Genomic DNA, 19,914 nt, shown 5'->3' on the forward strand with positions numbered 1-19,914 from the left:
TACACCACACCCCTCTCTGTAATACGGACTCACTCATAAGCAATCTGTTCTTTGTACATACCTGTCTATATATATATATATATATATACTGTTTTATATTTCTGTTTTTACAAATATATAGTATATTGTATGTATGCAGTATATTTTTGTTGTTAAATATGTTGTTTGTATAGCTGGAGTTTTGTAAAAACATTTGCACAACAGGAACTGAACCCAGAACACCTGAGTGTGAAGCAGGAGTCCCAACCTCGAGTCCATCTGCAACAGCAGGGTGTGGACATCAAGCTCAGTCGTGAACTGATCCAACTCAGCTGGCAGAAAGACGTCTTTATAAAGATTGATTCTGCAGATTCTTCCAACAGTCTGATCTTCACCAAACGGAATTATCTTCTCATCTAAAATCTCTCAGAAAGTTCTGGTAGCTCTGCTGGATCAGAAGCAGGTTTGGAAACAGAAGGGTTGTGAATTTAAATCTTTTAAAAGAAGAAGAAACAAACTTCCTCCATTCAGAGTTGAACCCAGAGGTCCTGGGTGTATACTAGGAGTCCTGTCCTCTGGACTGTCAGGGACAGCAAGACTACCAGGACCATCAGACCTGGTTCCACCTGTAAATCGTGAGACCAGCAGCTGAAGACACTCAACAACTCAATGACTGCAAAGTCAGAAGTCAGAGTTTTGTCTCTCAGGACTGATGGAGGTGAAGGTTCTGCAGAGTCCTCCTTCAGTCTGATCTGATCGTCTTTCTCTCTCTGGTTGTTAGACTCCATCAGCACAGGAGACGGTTCAGTGGAGGAGGACGCCCCCTTCCAACCAGGAGACACTGCAGCCACGGGTTCAAACTCCACCTGAGGTATATCACACGACCACTCAAACACCAAAGTGTTCAATCCTGTGTTCACAAATGCCTGTGTTGCTATTTCTTGTCGATTTCAGTTTCAACTTGCACCAAAGAAGAGGTAAGCCCAACCCGTAGTAGCGGGGAAATATTAATGTATAAAAACAAACTTTAAATGTAGAATATAACATTACAGGTGAACTCAATATCCTCGTAATGAAGAAGTCAAACTTTATTTAAAAAAATTAATAAAATAATAAATAAAATACACTTATTTCTATATTTTTATTCACCTGTATTTATTTATTTATTCATTTGTGACCATTTATTAATGAGGTAGGAGGTCCTATCTATTCATGCATTTCTTTCATATGTATTTATTGAGACTTCAGTCCTGTTTATTGGAGCTGTGTCCAGACTCCCCCTGAGGACACGCAGGAGCACAGCAGCCTCGTGTTTCCAAGGTAGACAGCGCCATCTTGTGGTTACTATGACGCTGCAGGGAGGGGGCGTGGACAAAGCAGGAGGACTTTAGTCTGGACTTGTTTCTTTGTTTCTTTGAGGTGTCTCACATCAGGAAATCAAAGGCGGACATGGTTCACGAGGAGCTGGCGGCGCGTCTCAACGACAGCGAGTATAAAAACTGGCTGAAGGCCGGGCAGTGTCTGCGCGCTCTGAGGGGGGGTCTGCACCCCTTCATCGCCCAGAGCATGAGAGCTTTCCACGGGGACTTACTCAATCAAAACACGCTGCTGAGGAAACCGTGCGAGACTTCTAGGTGCAGAGCGAGAGGGAACCAGGTCAGTGCGTGACCTGCTTTGGTCTGGTTAGGCATCACTCACTAACTCACTGTGGTGTCTTATAGATTATTTCACAGTAACATCCGACATGTGTCCAAGGTTATTTCCTGTTGAGGGAATGTGAATGTGAGTGATATCAACTAACTGGAAGTTATCATCACCTGCTATGAAAACCAAGAGAAAACAATAAAGTGGATTCATGTTTATTTACTAGTTCTTCAAGGGAAGCATCACATCCATGAAGCTAAATGCTCCAAATCTCCACCAAACTTTAATCCCTTCAAATTTGAATTTCGTAACTATTTTGAGTCTATCCAGATTATCAATAATAAGAAATGTAATTATACCACAGATACATGACTTTTTTTAAAGATTTATAACAGTATAGCCCTCGTCTTAACTGAAGTTCTTTACATGTATCTATTTTGACTTTATTTTTTTCTCTATGCCTTTGTATCTTATTAAGTATTCTTGTGTAATGTCATTATAATTTAATGTGTATTGTTTTCTGAAAGGAGAACTGACTTTGTCTTTACACACATATCTATCTTTGTCAAGTATGATGCCACACTGTTCTGTTTGAACTATATTCGTTCCAATTGCAAATAAAGAAAAAGACCTAACAGGAAGTTAACAAGGACCCAGGCTGTTGCCTAGCAATAAAGTTCCATTTCATTACATTTCAACTTTTTTTTAATTATTTTTGAATATTCAATGTATTTATTACTTATCTTACATGTTCCAGACTTATACACAATACCAAGAGATGGATTTCTAAATGAAGAAATAATAATAACTTAAATTAAAATGTACAAAAACAGTAAAACATAAAAAATAATGAATAATCGTGTTTTCTTTTAAAAGATTCAATATATGCAAAACAACTAAAAGTTGACGTAAGATGACGACAAAGAGAAAGACAATGGCCGCAGAAAACCGTCTAAAAAAAGTGCACAATGACCATGAAGTGACCCAAAATTACTACAAAATGGCCAAAAGTAGACTTTTTTAATTTTGGTGTCTGGTTCCTACGTGGACAGAGTGGGGGGCCTCTAATATGTCTGTAACCAGGGGCCCATTGTCTCATCATCCATCCATGAACAGCTTGAGTCCTTGTTAACTTCCTGTTGGTTGATGTCACTCAAATGAACCCTAACAGGAAATACACTAGGACACATTTTGCATTTGTGAAATGGTCTGTAGATGGGATTACAGAGCGACTGTTACCCAGTTATTATGAGTCTATTGCGGCTGTATTGCATCTTCAGTCATGACAACACTTCCCCACAGTAACTGAATCCTAATTGTGTGTTTGTGTAGCTTTCTTCAGCGTGTCGTGCGTGTTCAGAGTGGCAGGCTGTGATCCTGCAACACCACAGACAGCCAGGTACCACGGTGAACTGGGACAACTGTTTCCCTCCCAACTGGAGGACGGACTTCTGGGAACTGGCCAAGGTAGTCTAGACACTTCACTTAGGGCGCACTCACACTGTCCGTCCGTACCGTGCTTCGTGCTTTAGGGTACCTGTCCCCCCCTCCAGGCCTGTTTGTACTCACACTACCTGGGCCTCGCGAGAATGCTTCTTGCTGCCTAAACGTCATCACGCCGTAACACGTCACACGCATCGATTAATCTTTCCATAGACCTCAGAGTTTTTTTGCGTCTTGTCGACTGTTTTTGAATATTTTCATCCGACCAAATCTGCAGTAAACACTCCACCTCCGCATCACGCCAATGTGAACCTTTCGTCGCCATTATATTCAAAGGCCGCACATGGTCCGTCCTTCTTTTTTCTATGTCTCAACAAGCGCACATAAAATGACCTCAGAACCGCCGTAGGCCTCGTGCGCGTACATGTGCAAATGTGCTTTACAAAAGCCCACCTCTCCCAAACGGGCCGTGAACGGCAAGCGGACCATGCCTCGGCCCGATACTCTTGCACTCACACTGGTCAAACGAACTAGACTCTAGATGTGAAACGTGCTTGAGCCCGGTACGGATGGACAGTGTGAGTGCGCCCTTAAATCTGCTGTGACTGGCATTTATATAGACGTGTGTATTTATATATACAGTTTATATTAGGGCTGGGACTTCAACGCGTTAAGTAAGGTTGATTAATTAATTACAGAAAAAAACACAATAAGAAAACAACTAACTATATACAAGTAATAGAGGAAATAATCAAGAGAATAATTGAAAATGAAAATAATCTTGCTTGCAGGATTAGGTTGTAACAAGTAAAGCTCCATTTGGACGAATTATTGTCTATCATCAAGCATTTTTTTGACTTTTTAGAACAATATGACGGACTGAAGATTCAGCTGAAGGTGTGAGTCTAATGGATTTCTCTCCCTCTGCAGGCCTACATGCCACGGGGTCAGGGGAAAGTGAAGGGGGCGGATCAATGCGACGCCTCTGCTCTGTTGAACCTTATCAACTACTGTGACTGTTTCCGGTCTGTGGATCCGAAATTTGTGAGAGAGGTAAACAGTCACATTGGGCTTTTACTCCTTCCATGAAGATTTTTTGGTTTGCTGATCTGTTAACTCTCTCACATCACCGTCGTATCCACCCAAATCCACCGTCCAACTGTTCAAATACGTGACAATATACACACATACAGAATAATCACACATTTGCATCACACATAATGTAGCGAAACATAAAACATACCTCACTGGTTGCACATAAAGTGTATAATCTTCACAACGGGGTGAAATATATCTTAAAAATCTTAAAGGGGCCCTACTATTCTCTTTTTCAGGTTCATGTTTTGGGTTTCTACTAGAACACATTTGCATGTTTTAAGCTCAGTCTGCTCTGATTGATCAGCACTTCCTGGTCTCCTCCCTGCTGTTCCTTATTACTGCCGCTAGCATGTAGCTACATGTAGTAAACAGTGGACTTTGGGGCAACAAAGCAGAAATTTCCATCATCAGAAATCCCAAATAAGGTTTTATAAAATAAACAAAACACAACCGGACATGTTGTAGCAGGAGTGTGGTCTCAATTCAGGGAGTATTGAGCAACGCAAGCAACAAATATTACAGCTTTCTCTGCTGCTAGCACGTAGCTACATAGCTAGTAAACAGCAGCCTGTAGCTGTACTTTGTGGGCGTGCCCGGCGTGCTGTGCCTGGTGCAGATGACCTTATTTGAAAAACCTTCAGGCATGATGTCAAACCGCTGAGAAAGTAGTCTGTGCATATCTCAAAAATACGTTTTAAGGTTTCATGTTACCAGTTTGACTCTTTATGTAGTCTTTTTGGTCATTCAAACACACGACTCAGCCTGTGAGGTTTACCAAGACCATTGATAAAGAGTCCACTGCTTGATGTCAGCTTGACCTCCACTTCCATTTTTTTAAACTTTACTTGCATCTGTACTAAAATAAGTCCCCTTTAAACTTTAGCAGAGTATAAAAACTTCTAAAGCTTAACTTGAAAATGCAACTAAAAGCGTCCCAGCACAACATAAAATGTAACTCCAGTGCAGTGTTTTTCCAAAACACATCAATATTCATGAAAATAAATCATTGCATATGCAAACTGTTAAGTCTAGTGATCGACCGATATGGGTTTTTCCAACGGGCGATGCAGATATTTAGAGAGCAGGGCGGCCGATGATGATGTATAACGCCCGTATCATGTTGTGTGGTTCCAGGTGATCCGCTTCAGGAACGAGCTGGTGCATTCATGTGAGTTACGTGTGAAGGATGAATGGATGAGGCACTACCAGACTACCATGAGAAAGCTTTTGTGGCACTTCAGCCACGTACCACAAATGGTAAAAGTTGGCCAAGAGATCGAGAAGGTGAGCGTGTGTTTGTGTTTGGAAGTCGCAGCTGCATCCGTGTTGCTTTTTGCGTCACAGCTTGTGTTCATGTGTTCATCCAGATGCTGAGCGTTAACTTGTCAATATGTGTCTCCGGTTTGGACCGAATGGATTCTGCGGACATGGATGGAATAGAAAGTGATTCTGTCAGCCAATGGGAGACCAACGCCGATTTAATCAGCCAATGGGAGGCAGAGTTGCTTCAAGAGAGGCTGCAGGAGTTACTGCATGCTGATGATGATAATACAAAGACACAGGTGAGTAGAACAAATGCTTCCATGTACACTTATAAATAATGCGTAGGAGTGAAATGACCGACTCTGTCTCTTCCTCAGGATACCGAGCAGCTGAAGAGGCTGGGCGTTTTTCTGCAGGCCAACAGAGATCTGGGCGAGAGGTTTTCTGCAGAGCTCCGAGCCATCGACTCACTGGAGGCCAGAGAATAAGGAGGAGGAAGAGGTGAAAAAGAGAACGAGCTGAATACCGTGCACTAGGACTTTATATGTCTTAAGTCAAGGATTAAAGCAGATTGAGGGATTTGCGTCATGGTTATAACAATGGTTATGATGAAAATGACAACAGAGACAGTAATTACACTTTTTCACTTTTTGTGGTTTGTTCCACAACCTTTTACTTACCTTTTTATCAAAATTCACTTGCATAAATTATGTTTGGAACTGTATTTTTATTTTCTATGTCAAGTTTGTGGTAAATGTGCTGCACAGCAATTGATTGTTGATGCCTGTGTTTTATTCCGCGTTGGAAGAGAAGCAGACGGAATAAACTGATGATGGCAAACGTGTCGTGCTTGTGGTTTTTTTCCCTTTTTACTTTTTCATTTTGCGTAACATTCATTCATCTTCAACAGCTTGTCCCTGTCGGGGGGGCGGGGGGGGCTGGAGCTGATCCCAGCTGACATCGGGCGTGAGGCGGGGTACACCCTGGACAGGTCGCCAGTCTATCGCAGTACACATAGAGATGCACAGAGACACACAACCATCCACACTCACATTCACACCTACGGGCAATTTAGGGTCATCAATGAACCTACCACCTGCATGTCTTTGGACTGTGGGAGGAAACCGGAGAACCCGGAGAAAACCTACACAGACACGGGGAGAACATGCAAACTCCACACAGAAGGGCCCCAGCCGGGATTTGAACCAGGAACCCTCTCGCTGTGAGGCGACAGTGCTATCCACCATAATGAAAATGTCAATTAATAAATTGACTAAATCCATCGACTTATTCCTGATTCAGTGGATGATAGATCTATCTTATTTTGGCCTTGAAATGATCATATAGCTATGAAATAATCACTGTTCATAAAAAAGATTAGCAATGACCTAAAAGGTGAACTCTGGTGCTTTATCTTATCTCCACACTGTGAGCAAGCTACAGTCACAATAAGTAAATGTTTATCATGTCTACACACACTCCTCAGTAGAGTAAGCTTATGAGGCTTTCATTTAATCATGTTAATTAGCCTAATATATTTCCAGTAATGACTAGTGCTTTACTGTCTGGATAACAAGCCCTAAAGGTTAGAAAAGCGAGGCAGAAAAGCGTGAGGTCGTCGTAAATCTGGGTGGAGGAAAGTGAAAGAGCCTTCATTAGCACCAATGACCCGTCATAACTCCTCACAGCCGCTCAGTGGAGCTGCTCGGAGGCCGGCAGATCAGACTTGTACTGGGAATTTGATCAGGACATTTCCTGCAAAAAAAGAGGCTTCCACACAGAAACGTCCCTCAGTAAAGAAAGTTCTGAAACTACATATATATATTGTGGGAATTTCGTTTTTGCGTTCAAGGAGCGTTGTGAATTATATGCAATGCTTCTCTTTTCGAACGGGGGTGTTAGGACGAGAGAGAAATGTGGGTGAATTCTGTGGATGGTGGAAATTAAAGTGTAATTCTGGTGTGCAGTCATCCCATTGTCTTTTTCTGCAAATTTGGTCAAATAAGCCATCGAGACAGTTTTTCCGTGTATGAACGGGGCAGCACGGTGAGGGCATTTAAATGCCTTTTTTAACCACTAATACTGCTCAAAATAACAGCAAACCTCTGCAGTAGCATGAAAAGAGTCCTGACACAGAAAACAAAGCACCAATGGGCTCCTTCCTTTTGGACTGACTTTGGTAATTCACTTGAATGGACTACTATGAGAGGAGCTGGTATGTATCTATCTATCTATCTATGTATCTATCTATGTATCTATGTATCTATGTATCTATCTATCTATGTATCTATCTATGTATCTATCTATCTATCTATCTATCTATCTATCTATGTATCTATCTATGTATCTATCTATCTATCTATCTATCTATGTATCTATCTATCTATCTATCTATCTATCTATCTATCTATCTATGTATCTATCTATCTATCTATCTATCTATCTATCTATCTATCTATGTATCTATCTATCTATCTATCTATCTATCTATCTATCTATGTATCTATCTATCTATCTATCGATCTGTCTATCTATGTATCTATCTATCTATCTATCTATCTATGTATCTATCTATCTATCTATCTATCTATGTATCTATCTATCTATCTATCTATCTATGTATCTATCTATCTATCTATGTATCTATCTATGTATTTATCTATCTATCTATCTATCTATCTATCTATGTATCTATCTATCTATCTATCTATATCTATCTATCTATCTATGTATCTATCTATCTATCTATCTATCTATCTATCTATCTATCTATCTATCTATCTATCTATGTATCTATCTATGTATCTATCTATCTATCTATCTATCTATGTATCTATCTATGTATCTATCTATCTATCTATCTATCTATCTATCTATGTATCTATCTATCTATCTATCGATCTGTCTATCTATGTATCTATCTATCTATCTATCTATCTATGTATCTATCTATCTATCTATCTATGTATCTATCTATCTATCTATCTATCTATCTATCTATCTATCTATGTATCTATCTATCTATCTATCTATCTATGTATCTATGTATCTATCTATCTATCTATCTATCTATCTATCTATCTATGTATCTATCTATCTATCTATCTATCTATCTATCTATCTATCTATCTATCTATCTATCTATCTATCTATCTATCTATCTATCTATCTATCTATCTATCTATGTATCTATCTATCTATCTATCTATCTATCTATCTATCTATGTATCTATCTATCTATCTATCTATCTATCTATCTATCTATCTATCTATCTATCTATGTATCTATCTATCTATCTATCTATCTATGTATCTATCTGTCTATCTATCTATCTATCTATCTATCTATCTATGTATCTATCTATCTATCTATCTATCTATCTATGTATCTATCTATCTATCTATCTATCTATCTATCTATCTATCTATCTATCTATCTATCTATCTATCTATCTATCTATCTATCTATCTATCTATCTATCTATCTATCTATGTATCTATCTATCTATCTATCTATCTATCTATCTATCTATCTATGTATCTATCTATCTATCTATCTATCTATCTATCTATCTATCTATCTATCTATCTATCTATCTATCTATGTATCTATCTATCTATCTATCTATGTATCTATCTATCTATCTATCTATCTATCTATCTATGTATCTATGTATCTATCTATCTATCTATGTATCTATCTGTCTATCTATCTATCTATCTATCTATCTATCTATCTATGTATCTATCTATCTATCTATCTATCTATCTATTTATCTATCTATCTATCTATCTATCTTATTCAATTTCAGTTCAAAGGAACTTGAAGCAAGTGAGAAGCAAACAAACCAAAATTTACATATAGACCTATTCAAAGATATAAACATAAACATTCTAAATGTTTCCAAGTTTATTTCCTGTTGCGGTGTATGTGAATGACATCATCCAACAGGAAGTTAACAAGGACCAAGGCTGTTGCCTAGCAATGGAATTCCATTAAAAAGGTCTCTAAAGTACTAAAGTGTAAACCTGAATATGAAAAGTTGTATTCAGTATATATCAAAATATGTGCAGTTTAATTTAATAAAAAATGAACAAAACATTTTATGGATTCATTATCAACGTCTAATTTTATCTTTATACTTTTTTAGATTACATATTTATTGCTAAGGTGACCCGTTCTTTTGTCGAACATTTCTTTGACACTGTGTTAATCTGATATATGACCAATAAAACCGAAACTTAAACATTTTTATTGGACTCTTTCATAGAGATGAAGAACTTCACTTCCAATCGTTGCCAGTTAGCACCCCGCCCGTGCAATGGCGGGTTTGTTTGGTGGAAAGAGAGCAGATTCACGTGCCTCTTTGCACTACAACCCTTTTAGCAAGAAAATCATTTTTTACCCCAGAACGTCTGCCTCCAAATGAGTCCTCATCCAAATACCACTGCCAAGAGTTTACTTCCACATCACAGTGTGGATTGGAAAGGAAGGGGACATGAACTCAGTGGATTGGGAAGAAAAGTGGTGGACAACTGGTTCCTGCCAGTTATATCGTTAAGACGGCTGCCCAGAAAAGCCTCCTGCAGATGAGCCACTGCAACGGTGCAGTTTCAGGACATATGGACTACCACGCATGCCTGCTTGTGGACCATCAAGGTGGGAATTGAGAGAATCACTTTAATTAACCTCTATGGGAGGAAGAGTGTGCTGACTAATGGTAAATCTAGTGTCACTGGTACTCAAACTCTCTCTGGTGGTACTCGAAGGAATCTCCAAAATAAACGTTATAAATGACGTACCACCTCAGAAAATATAAATAAGAAGAAGAAAGAAGAAGAAGAATTCCTTTATTAATCCCACAAGTGGAAATTCATTTTTTTCACACATGCACCAACAGGACCTTTATACATGCAATTAATGGAGAGATGTTAGAGCGAGGGGCTGCCAAATGGATCGGCGCCCCGAGCAGTTGGGGGTTCGGTGCCTTGCTCAACAGCACCTCGCTGCCCAGACCAATCATTTTACCTCTGTTCACTCTCTTCCATCACAGTTAAGCTCGTAATTCGGCTCTAATTACATGACTGAACTATTTGATCAAACATACCAAGAGGTGTCATTGATTTCCTACCTGCCAGTCACCTAGCATTCTTAAAATGTGGTTCAGGCTCTGTAGGTAACCTATCAAAGCTAGGGTTGCAGAGGGGTGGGACATTTCTGGTAAATTGCTGGAAACTTTCCAGCAACAAAAATATGACAAGAAATGCTAGACTTATTTTAAATAACATTTCGAGAATCCTAAAAGTTCCCTTCAAAGATTCCTTGTGTACCACTGGAGGGAGCTTGAGTACCACCAGTGGTACTAGTACCACAGTTTGAGAACCAGTGACTTAAGGGAAATTGTACTTATTTCTCGCATAAATATTATTGTAACCAATTGCTTTAACATATAATTGTACTTGTAATAACTTAACTCTATCATGCAGTTATGTTAATATGAATATTACATGGCCAAAACAGGTCAGGCACCAGTATTCCTGGTCTATGAGGAATACAAAGGAGTAATGGTCATTCTTCAAGGTGGAGGTGACGCAGTTAGCATGCTAATCCTGACAACTAGCTTCCGGGACGAGGTGACGGCCAGAGGCTAGCTGTCACTCAAGAGGACGCGCCCCTAATTATTTATAAACATTAACCTCCAATAAAAGTTTTTGGCACTTCCGTATTGGATCAACCCGCCTTGTGAACTACCTGTTAGTGAAGTCACTCATTCCTTATTGGTTGAGACCTCTCGTTTCATCATGGTTGCGTCAGACCAACTTTTCTTCCGGTTATGTTTTCTTTACTTTACTTTTACGGAGAGAAGAAGCGTCCGCAGCTGGATGGCGTTTCACTGGCGGCATGGAGACCTTTCGGGACTTTGAAAGAGAGAAACACAAGAACTGGTTCAAAGGTGTGGTGGCGCTGAGGTGCCTTCAGAAACCGTTAGAGCGATTAATCGACGCGGAAATTGGACATTTTCACCTGGAGCTGTTCAATAAATGCGACGCGAAGGTGTGTGTGAAAACCTGTGATTTGAAAAGCTGGAAACCACGACCAAACGAGGTATGAACACGAATGGGTCGGTGCTGTGTGACACATGTGGTGAATAAAGTGAATGTGTTGTTACTAGGTTACCAACGTTTCATCAGACAGCAGCCTGTGTCCCTGAAGTTGAGCTAACGTTAAGTGTGTATTTGTTTATTTGTTCCGAACAAGCAAAGACATAAAATAGGAAAACAACAACAAAAATAACATACTTTTTTTTTCTTAACAGCTGAGAAAGGAGTGAGAAGAATAACATATTTATTTATCCATTCCATATTTAATCATTAATTAATTAATTATAATAATTATTATTATTACTATTAATAGAATAATTATTATTATTACTATTAATACCATTGCTTATAATAATAATAATAATAATAATAACTATAATGAAAATGTTTCAAAAGTAATTTAATGTATTATCAACTACACACCATATGAATTAGACCATAGCCACATTTAACCATAAACATTTTTAGACGCATACAGACATATGTATACATACAACTGATAACCCAAAAAATAAATAATAAAGTTTGCTAGGAACAAGAGCAGAGAAGTAACTTTACAGCGTTTATTTTTATTAGGGATCGACCAATACCGATTTTCTTTCATCCTGCAGATTTTCTCGAGCCGATATTTGGAGCCAGTACTCCTTTTGCTCCCTCAATTTACATCATAAAAATGACGCAATGATGAAAACTAATGTTACAAGTCTCAAATTTAAAAAAAATGAACATTTATTGAACTTAAAAAAGGCGTCTCCAGCAACACGGAGCTGCCTGTGGACGCCGTCTGTAAATAACGCCGGGAAAAAACGACCGGCGAACACAGCAGCCCACATCGGCCGGTACTAATACACCTAAAAAGCGCAAATATCGTCCAGCCGATGTATCGGTCTATCATCAATTTTATGTTGGCTATTATCATGTCACGGACTAATTAAATATTTCCTCAAAGATACAAGTGTCAGTGTTCACTTTAACCGTGCTAATGTAGCTTTAACTTGCTAGCCTAGTTAATTTTATTCAGTTCAATTTAATTCAAATCAATTTTATTTACAGTGCCATTTAACAAAAGTTATCTCAATACCCTTACATATTGAGTAGTTCAAGACCACACGGACTTATTCATGCAACAATTCCCCCATGAGCAGCAACAAGTCACTGAATTAGGAGCTGGGCAACGTTCCATTTTTAAATTACGAGTAATATTTGTCCATCCAACAAGCTGCTAAAAAATTGAGATTTGACGTTGATCATAATCACTTTTGTGAAACTGAAATTGAAACTACCCACCTGTTTTTCCATTGCAAAGACTTTTGGGAGGATTTAAAGGAGTGGCTCTCAACCAAAATCCCACTTCTCACTCCTCACAAGAGAAAATATTGTGTTTGTCGTTACTATGAAAGACATTAAGACTGACTGGATTTGTATCAATATGAGACTGATGGCAATGTTTTTCATCCAAGCCTCCAAATGGAGGAAAACAAAGCCCCTTTTTCTGTTTTAACACCAACCCCATCTATTTCCACCTCATTGGTCAAAACAAAATCCCAACTGAAAAGGAAAGACATTACACAACGTGGGTGCAACATATTCACGTACAGTCTTGCAGATGTGCTTTAAACTAATGAAAGGGAAACATGTAAGATCTCTCCTCCATGCATCAATGAGGAGATGAAGGTGTCTTCATCTCTAGTGACCACAGAATACGTCCGATTCACTCTGATTTTATTTAATTATTTTCTTTTATTATTTTTGCATACAATTTCAACTTATCCTTTCTATCCAGTGTGCCTTAAATGTATGTTAAGAGGTGTTAACGTCATGTTTTCTATGTCTTTATATTGTAAATTAATTTTCTCAATAAAAAAAGAATAAAGTTACTTCTTCAATCTTGTATGGTCCATGTTAATATCCATTTTAACAGTACAATTACTATAAGTATTAACCATAAGGCCTACTGTAAGTAAGTAATGGTTAAAGATGTACCCTGTAAGATTTTCATCTATTTAATTGTCTTTTAAGTTCCTATCTATCAAAAGGAGGTAAAACAATGGGGGGGGGGGGGGGGGGGTGTCATGTGACCCACTAATGAAAGCACTTGTTGCCTCTTTGCTGAGTGTCTGTGGAGACGTTCCCTCTCTAAATGGAAATACGCCACCATGTCAGTGACGCTGCTGCAGGGGTAGGTCTGCAGATGGAGCTTGTCACTTCCAGTTATGCTGCCTAGGCTTGTAAAGGGAAATTGGGAACTTCCAACTTCTGCGTCAGGCTTCTAGTAAGAACAGAAGTGTAATAGGAATGTGTGTGTGTGTGTGTGTGTGTGGGGGGGGGGTTAAGAGGGGAACATATAGGGGAAGGACCGGAAGTAGAAAGGTGAATGTGTGTCATTAAAGTTTCAAAACAAGCACAAAAAAAAAAGTCAACATGCATAGCGACCGTGAACATGAGGGAGGCCCTGAAAGAACAGGCTGCAGTAACACCTTATCGCCAAAGAGGCCGCTAGAAACAAGTCATCTCAATTTTTTACGGATTATGATTTTAAAACACTTTGCTTTTTTTGGGAAATGCTCTTGCAGGCAGGCTGGAGATGTGCCTCAGAGAAGTTTTTTGTCTTTAATTTCATGCTTCTGGTTGCAGAGACCTCCTTTCGACTGCGAGGCATGTTGTCTTTGGAGAGACGCCATACTGGACAACCACACCAGTCCGCGGGGGGAAGGTGATGTGGGTGAACAGTAAACCCCACCTGTGGTCCCGAGACAAATGGGAAGTGGCTAAGGTAAGTTTGCAGGCTTCATGACTTTATTATTATTATTATTATTATTACTAAAAATTGGTTTGGTGTTTGGTTATCACACAAATGACACCGTTTTCTGTTTTCAGGTGTACATGCCAGGTGGTCACAAGGACCATTATTTAATCGGGGACTTTGACATTGCTGCACTTCTGTGTGTCATGAAACAATGCAAGCACTTCGAGCACTTTAGGCTTGCCGCAGTGTGTGACAAGGTGAATACTTATTTACACACACACACAAAATGAACCTGCACATAAAAATAAATGTGCTGTAGGACGTCTAACTTTCTCCGCAGTCACTTATTCAAAAGGCCAAAATAGCCAGTTACACAACAGTACAGCTGTATTTATGTTAATGTTGTCGAGTGCATGCAGCTCTGTTTTCTCAGCACGGAAAAAGAGAATGTGAGACGACCCTCTGATTGGTTTAATTGTTCTTGTATTATTATACCATTTCTTTTTATCTTTTTGTTTTATTTATTTGTGCCTTTGTAAAGCTGCATACTTTACAAAGGCATAGAAATAGTTGCTCTCGACAGGAAACATCATGATCTGTGATCAAAGCGCAATTTTATTTGTGTAGTTGTCTGAGAAAATAAAAAAATATGAATTTGAATGAACAAATTTTGGGTTTAGTTTGAAACCCGATGCAGTCATTTCTCGAAACCCTCCTTACCTTTACTAACATCTATAAGGACTACGTCTTTTTTGTATTTTTTAAACTGTGCACAGGTGTCCAACGTCCGAAACGATCTCTACCATGCACCGAGTCCCCAGCTGGAGCAAGAGGTTTTGACTGATTTCCTGAATCGTATCCGAGAACTGGGTGAGGCGCTGGCAATACACGACCCTGAGTTCAGGAGCCTGTCTGAAGACATCACTGAGGTGTGTGTGTGTGTGTGTGACCTTTTTTCTCTCGTACTGTGTATTCCATGCTGTCACAGGAATTACACAAAATCAAATTAAAGGTAGCAAGTGTTACTTTATCATACTCTGAATTCCCCTCATGGGAATGTCATTAGTTTTTTCAGGGATTTGATCATAAACAAAAGCATAATATATAAATAAAAAATGACCTCATGATGGCACGTGACATGTTTCATTTAAAACCACAAATGTCAACCTCATGGGGGTGCTAGAATAAGTCCAAAAAGTTGAATTCCTGCACACTGACTTACTTGCAATAATGGTTTAATAAATAGCAATGTTTCGGTGCTAGAACTTGATCAGGCAAACAGTTATCAGTGAGTAGTAGGTCATCTATTGGCTGCCGGTCTGCAGTCAATCCTAGAAATCACCTCAGGCCTCTAAGGATCATGGATGTCTGTACACATTCCCTGCAAATCCATCCAAATAGTTTTCAAGACATTTCACAAAAAGGCTAAAAAGTTTTTGATGAAAGTTTGACGCTGACAGTCAAAAAGACAGAGGGCGTTCACTGCAGATGCAAGCTGCAGAGACAGTGTTTGTGTAATTACTCTCACTGCCAGAGGGGGGAGACAAAAGTTATCCACTGCAGGAATACAGTAGATTTTGTTGTTGAGTGCAATAAAGAGGGTTATACTCCGCTTTGAACTACTCTGCTTCCAGATTCAGAACCTCGACTATATGCTGATGTTGCCTGAAACACTTCTGAATGAGATACGCTTGGTAAGACGCACGAAACGCACTTGTAAAATGCTGTCTTTTCTTTTTAAAAACACTAATTCTGTATAAATGTTTGATCTCAGACTGCTGTTCATTCCAAAAACGTATTTTTATCTATGGCTTCTTTTCAGCCATGATTTTGTGTGTGTGCGTGCAAGATTCAACTAAACGTTTACACATGAACGCATTGTGCTCTTCAACCTTAGGCTGTTGCTGAGGAGCAAGCTGAACATTGTCTTACCAGGATGAAGCTGGAGAAGATGGAGAGACAGTTCGCTCAGCTCATGTGTTTGGTGAGACATATTTGCAGGATAGGTTCACATTTGTTCTAGTCTGTTTTGAGACAAAACTCACATGCCAATATGTAGTTTTAGATAATTATTGGTTTCAGTGTGTTCACTCCACAGCTAACAACAAGCTTACAAAGCGTATGAACGAAGACGAAAGCACAGCATTTTATTATTGGAACAAATAGAGTTTACTTCCGGACATCTTAGATTACATTTTTCTTGGAGATTTCGGGTAGTGGTGAATAAACCTTGAGTCAGAACACACCTGCTCATGCTATTATTTTATCATGTACAGTACAAAGGTCCCCTGTTTTTATTATTCAAGTAGACCCCTGCACATAACATAACCATTCACACGAACACAAACACTGCTCATTGATTTATTAAAACATTAATGTTTATCATTTGTGGACATGCTTGTGCCTCTTTAGACTGGACCGGATTACTACGCCCTGACTCATAACCCACGTGGTTTATGTGTGGTCTTCAATAATGAGAACTTCCAGGGAACAGAGCTGAAAAAACGAGTAGGGACTCAGGAGGACGCGAGTATGTATCTTTGTTTTTTGTTATCTGATTTGTTTAGGTTTATCTGTTGGTTACCTATCACCAGTCGGGATTAAAGAGGCTCAGAGTTTATACTTATTACACATGATATGATGATCTAAAATATGAAAATCTACCGGTATGTCTCAATTTGTCTCTCTTTTATGTGACACAGGAGCTCTGCACACAGTGTTCACCCGCCTCGGCTTCACCATGGTGGTACATGACGACTTGACTTCAGTACAGATGCAACTTGAACTAAGTGAGCTCGGCACAAGGAACTTTTCAGACGAGGACGCTTTGGTGAGCACTGTCACACCTTCACCACTGTGATATTAGTCACTACTGCATTTGCTTTGGTTTTTGCTCTAAAGAATAGTTAATAGAAACACTCTTGATTTTATTCAGTGAGTTAAAGAAGATCAATATATAAATATTAACATACTTCGTTTTTTAGTCTTTACAGAAAGATCATAACAACTCTCCTGTTTATGCAAAAATATATGAAGCTATACAGTCAGAAGCCCCGCCCAGAAATAGTCTGGTACATAGCCCCCCATAAAACCACATCTTCTCATGTTTTACACTTTGGTTTTTGTACAGCTTAAACAACTGAGATATAACGTGGTAATTAGTGAACTTTAGAGGTACGAGTAGGCAGATTTTATTTCCCTTAGCGAGGCCCAAGGTTCCTCATTTCCAGTCTCTATGCTACTAAGCATAAGAGCTGCTGTTTCAGATGATGTTAAAAAAAGTCTTTAATTTAATGAGCAAAGGTTTTAAATATTCCCTCTGCAGTATTGTTAGTTATAAAATGTTTTTGTAGTTGATTGCAGGCTGTCAGGAGAAGTTTAACACGTAAAATTGTGATATTTGTGACATTAATGCGTGTGCACAGGATACTTCTTTTTGTTTCAGTCAGCACCACTGGACCTAAAGCAAACACTGTCACTACTGCTAGTGAAAATCGTTTTCAGTCGGATGAAACCGTTTTTAAATAAAACATGTCTGCCTCTGATCTCAGGTGGTGTGCGTTCTTTCCCATGGAGAAGAGGGAACCGTCTACGGGACGGATATCCAGCACGTGCCCTTACGAGAACTGACACAACCCTTCACCAGCGGAAGAGCTCCCACCTTGGCAGGAAAGCCCAAACTGTTCTTCATCCAAGCGTGTCAGGGGAGCAGCTTTATCAGAGGATCTTTGCCGTGTCCCCCGAGGCAACGAGTGTTGGAGGCAGACGGAGGGAGCCACCTGCAGGAAGACGCGGGTCCTGTGCACGGTAATACGGTGCCTTGGGAGGCTGACTTCCTGCTGGGCATGGCCACCATGATGGGTTGCAAGTCATTTAGAAACACTTCCACAGGCTCCATCTACATCCAGGAGCTGTGCAGACAGCTGATGAAGTCAGCAGAAAGGTGAGACACGCCTTCACCCGGAATTTAAAATGCTAGTTAGTATATATCGGAACACAATGCTCACATTGCCAAGACATAGACCAGGATTTACTCAAAATATCTCTCTTTACACCTGGGGTGGGGAACCCTGCTTCTGGAGGGCCACTGTCCTGCATCTTTCAGGTTTCTCTCTGCTCCAACACACCTGAGTCTAATGATTTGCTCGTTATCAAGCAGCTGAATCTCGTCAGCGGTTTAATAACCGTTAGTCTCAGGTGCGTTAGAGCAGGGAGAAACCTAAAACATGCAGGACAGTGGCTCTGCCCCCCCACCGCTTTACACTCTCTTTAAAATATATAGTGTCTATTTGAACCCTGATGACAATTGTCACACGGCAGCTATACGACTATTTACAACCGTCGGAGTAGGTTTAAGCTACAAAACAGCGTACAAATTGCATCTGTCATTGAAATATACCCACACTTTCATCACGGTTTATGATTTGTAACATTTTTTCCTCTGTTTTCTGTGCAGCGCGGAGAAAGATGACATACTCACTGTGCTGACCCGTGTGAACAGGGAGGTCAGCAGAGGAGAATTTTTAAGCTACAAACAGATGCCAGAGCCCAAATACACCCTCACCAAGAAGCTTGTCCTCAAATGTGTGTGAGCCGACCGGGGACCAAGTGCAAAAATGCAGAAAATGTGCCAAACTCAGAGAGAGTCACAACGGTTTTCTTGTGTTTTTTTTGTTATTTCATATCTGCATGGTACAGCTGGTTGGATGAATTTGATTGTCAGTGTTGTAGTTAAAGGTATATTATGTAGGAACACACCTGCAGCTCTCCTCCCCGACTTGTTCTCAACCTGTGATAAGTAGCTAATTCTGGGCAAAAGATGAAGGCTTTCTAGCGCGTATTTAGTCAATGAAATGTACACACAGCAGCACATATTTCACCACCAGCAATCGCCACTGGTGGGAATCATGGATGTGTTAAGATACAGCGTTATGTTTATGTAATACATATTTAATTATGTTTTAAGTCATGTGGGAAAGAAAAACACAAGATGTATTTATGCCAAAATACTATTTTAGATGCTAAATTCTATAAATATATTATTTAAAGCCCTTTTATTCTAAAATAAGACACTTCCTCCGGTTTGAATAAGACACACAAATGTTCTGTGAGCTATCTTATTTTATTTGTGCTGCCTTGGACTGCAGAGGACAGACAAGATCATTTTTGCTTTTAAGGTTGTTGTTGGTATTGGTATGTTTTGCTGTATCATGCTCTGCTGTGATCCTCCTCTTTTGTGTGTTTGCACTTGTTCTAGTTGATTGTCAAATTGGAGCTCTTAGAAATGAACTCACTCCACTGCACTCTACACTTTATCGCTTTTGAAAAAAAGCTTCTGTTAAATATGGCATTGTAATGTGAAAGCACTAGTGCGTCACTGCGTCCTGACTTTCCCAACAGCCTCCCTCCTCCAAGGTAAAAAGATTTTTTTTTCCATATTCAAATTACAAGAGTCTGTGTTTTAATTAAACACATTTTATTATACAATTATTTTGTATTGTATTCATTTTATTATTTTGACTGCATGTAACAAAAAAGTAAATGCTCAAGTTCAACACCTCAACAGTGTATTTAAGACATGGATCCTTCAATGTGAAGCATTAACGTGTTGTATTTTTGAGTAGATTTATTGTTAGATT

The 19,914-nt window shown here is 39.3% G+C and overlaps 2 protein-coding genes across 2 annotated transcripts; both read left to right on the forward strand.

The window, feature by feature from the left end:
* Window positions 1-1,428: 1,428 nt before the first annotated feature.
* On the forward strand, window positions 1,429-6,206 carry LOC310957999 (uncharacterized protein CXorf38-like; the record flags this gene model as incomplete). The annotated part of the gene is made up of 6 exons (XM_083928773.1): window positions 1,429-1,635; window positions 2,956-3,090; window positions 3,997-4,119; window positions 5,299-5,448; window positions 5,532-5,726; window positions 5,805-6,206. 6 exons carry the CDS (start codon window positions 1,429-1,431, stop codon window positions 5,913-5,915), a joined length of 921 nt encoding a protein of 306 aa, XP_083784899.1. The 3' UTR covers window positions 5,916-6,206.
* Window positions 6,207-11,294: 5,088 nt separating this feature from the next.
* On the forward strand, window positions 11,295-19,692 carry LOC310957995 (caspase-7-like). The gene is made up of 10 exons (XM_083928769.1): window positions 11,295-11,533; window positions 14,164-14,302; window positions 14,407-14,532; window positions 15,052-15,204; window positions 15,910-15,969; window positions 16,173-16,259; window positions 16,688-16,805; window positions 16,978-17,105; window positions 17,827-18,218; window positions 18,732-19,692. The coding sequence occupies exons 2-10, from the start codon at window positions 14,246-14,248 to the stop codon at window positions 18,865-18,867; spliced, it is 1,257 nt and encodes a 418-aa protein (XP_083784895.1). The 5' UTR covers window positions 11,295-11,533; window positions 14,164-14,245; the 3' UTR covers window positions 18,868-19,692.
* Window positions 19,693-19,914: the final 222 nt, after the last annotated feature.

This window comes from Echiichthys vipera (genome assembly GCF_963691815.1).
Source record: "Echiichthys vipera genome assembly, chromosome: 15".
Classification (NCBI taxonomy): Eukaryota; Metazoa; Chordata; class Actinopteri; order Perciformes; family Trachinidae; genus Echiichthys; species Echiichthys vipera.

Bases quoted from the DNA above. Each gene is read 5' to 3' on its own strand.
- LOC310957995 (XM_083928769.1), top strand. From the start codon at position 14,246: ATGTGGGTGAACAGTAAACCCCACCTGTGGTCCCGAGACAAATGGGAA. The intron at 14,533-15,051 runs GTGAATACTTAT...AACTGTGCACAG, and splicing joins TTGCCGCAGTGTGTGACAAG to GTGTCCAACGTCCGAAACGA. The intron at 16,260-16,687 runs GTGAGACATATT...GTGCCTCTTTAG, and splicing joins TCGCTCAGCTCATGTGTTTG to ACTGGACCGGATTACTACGC.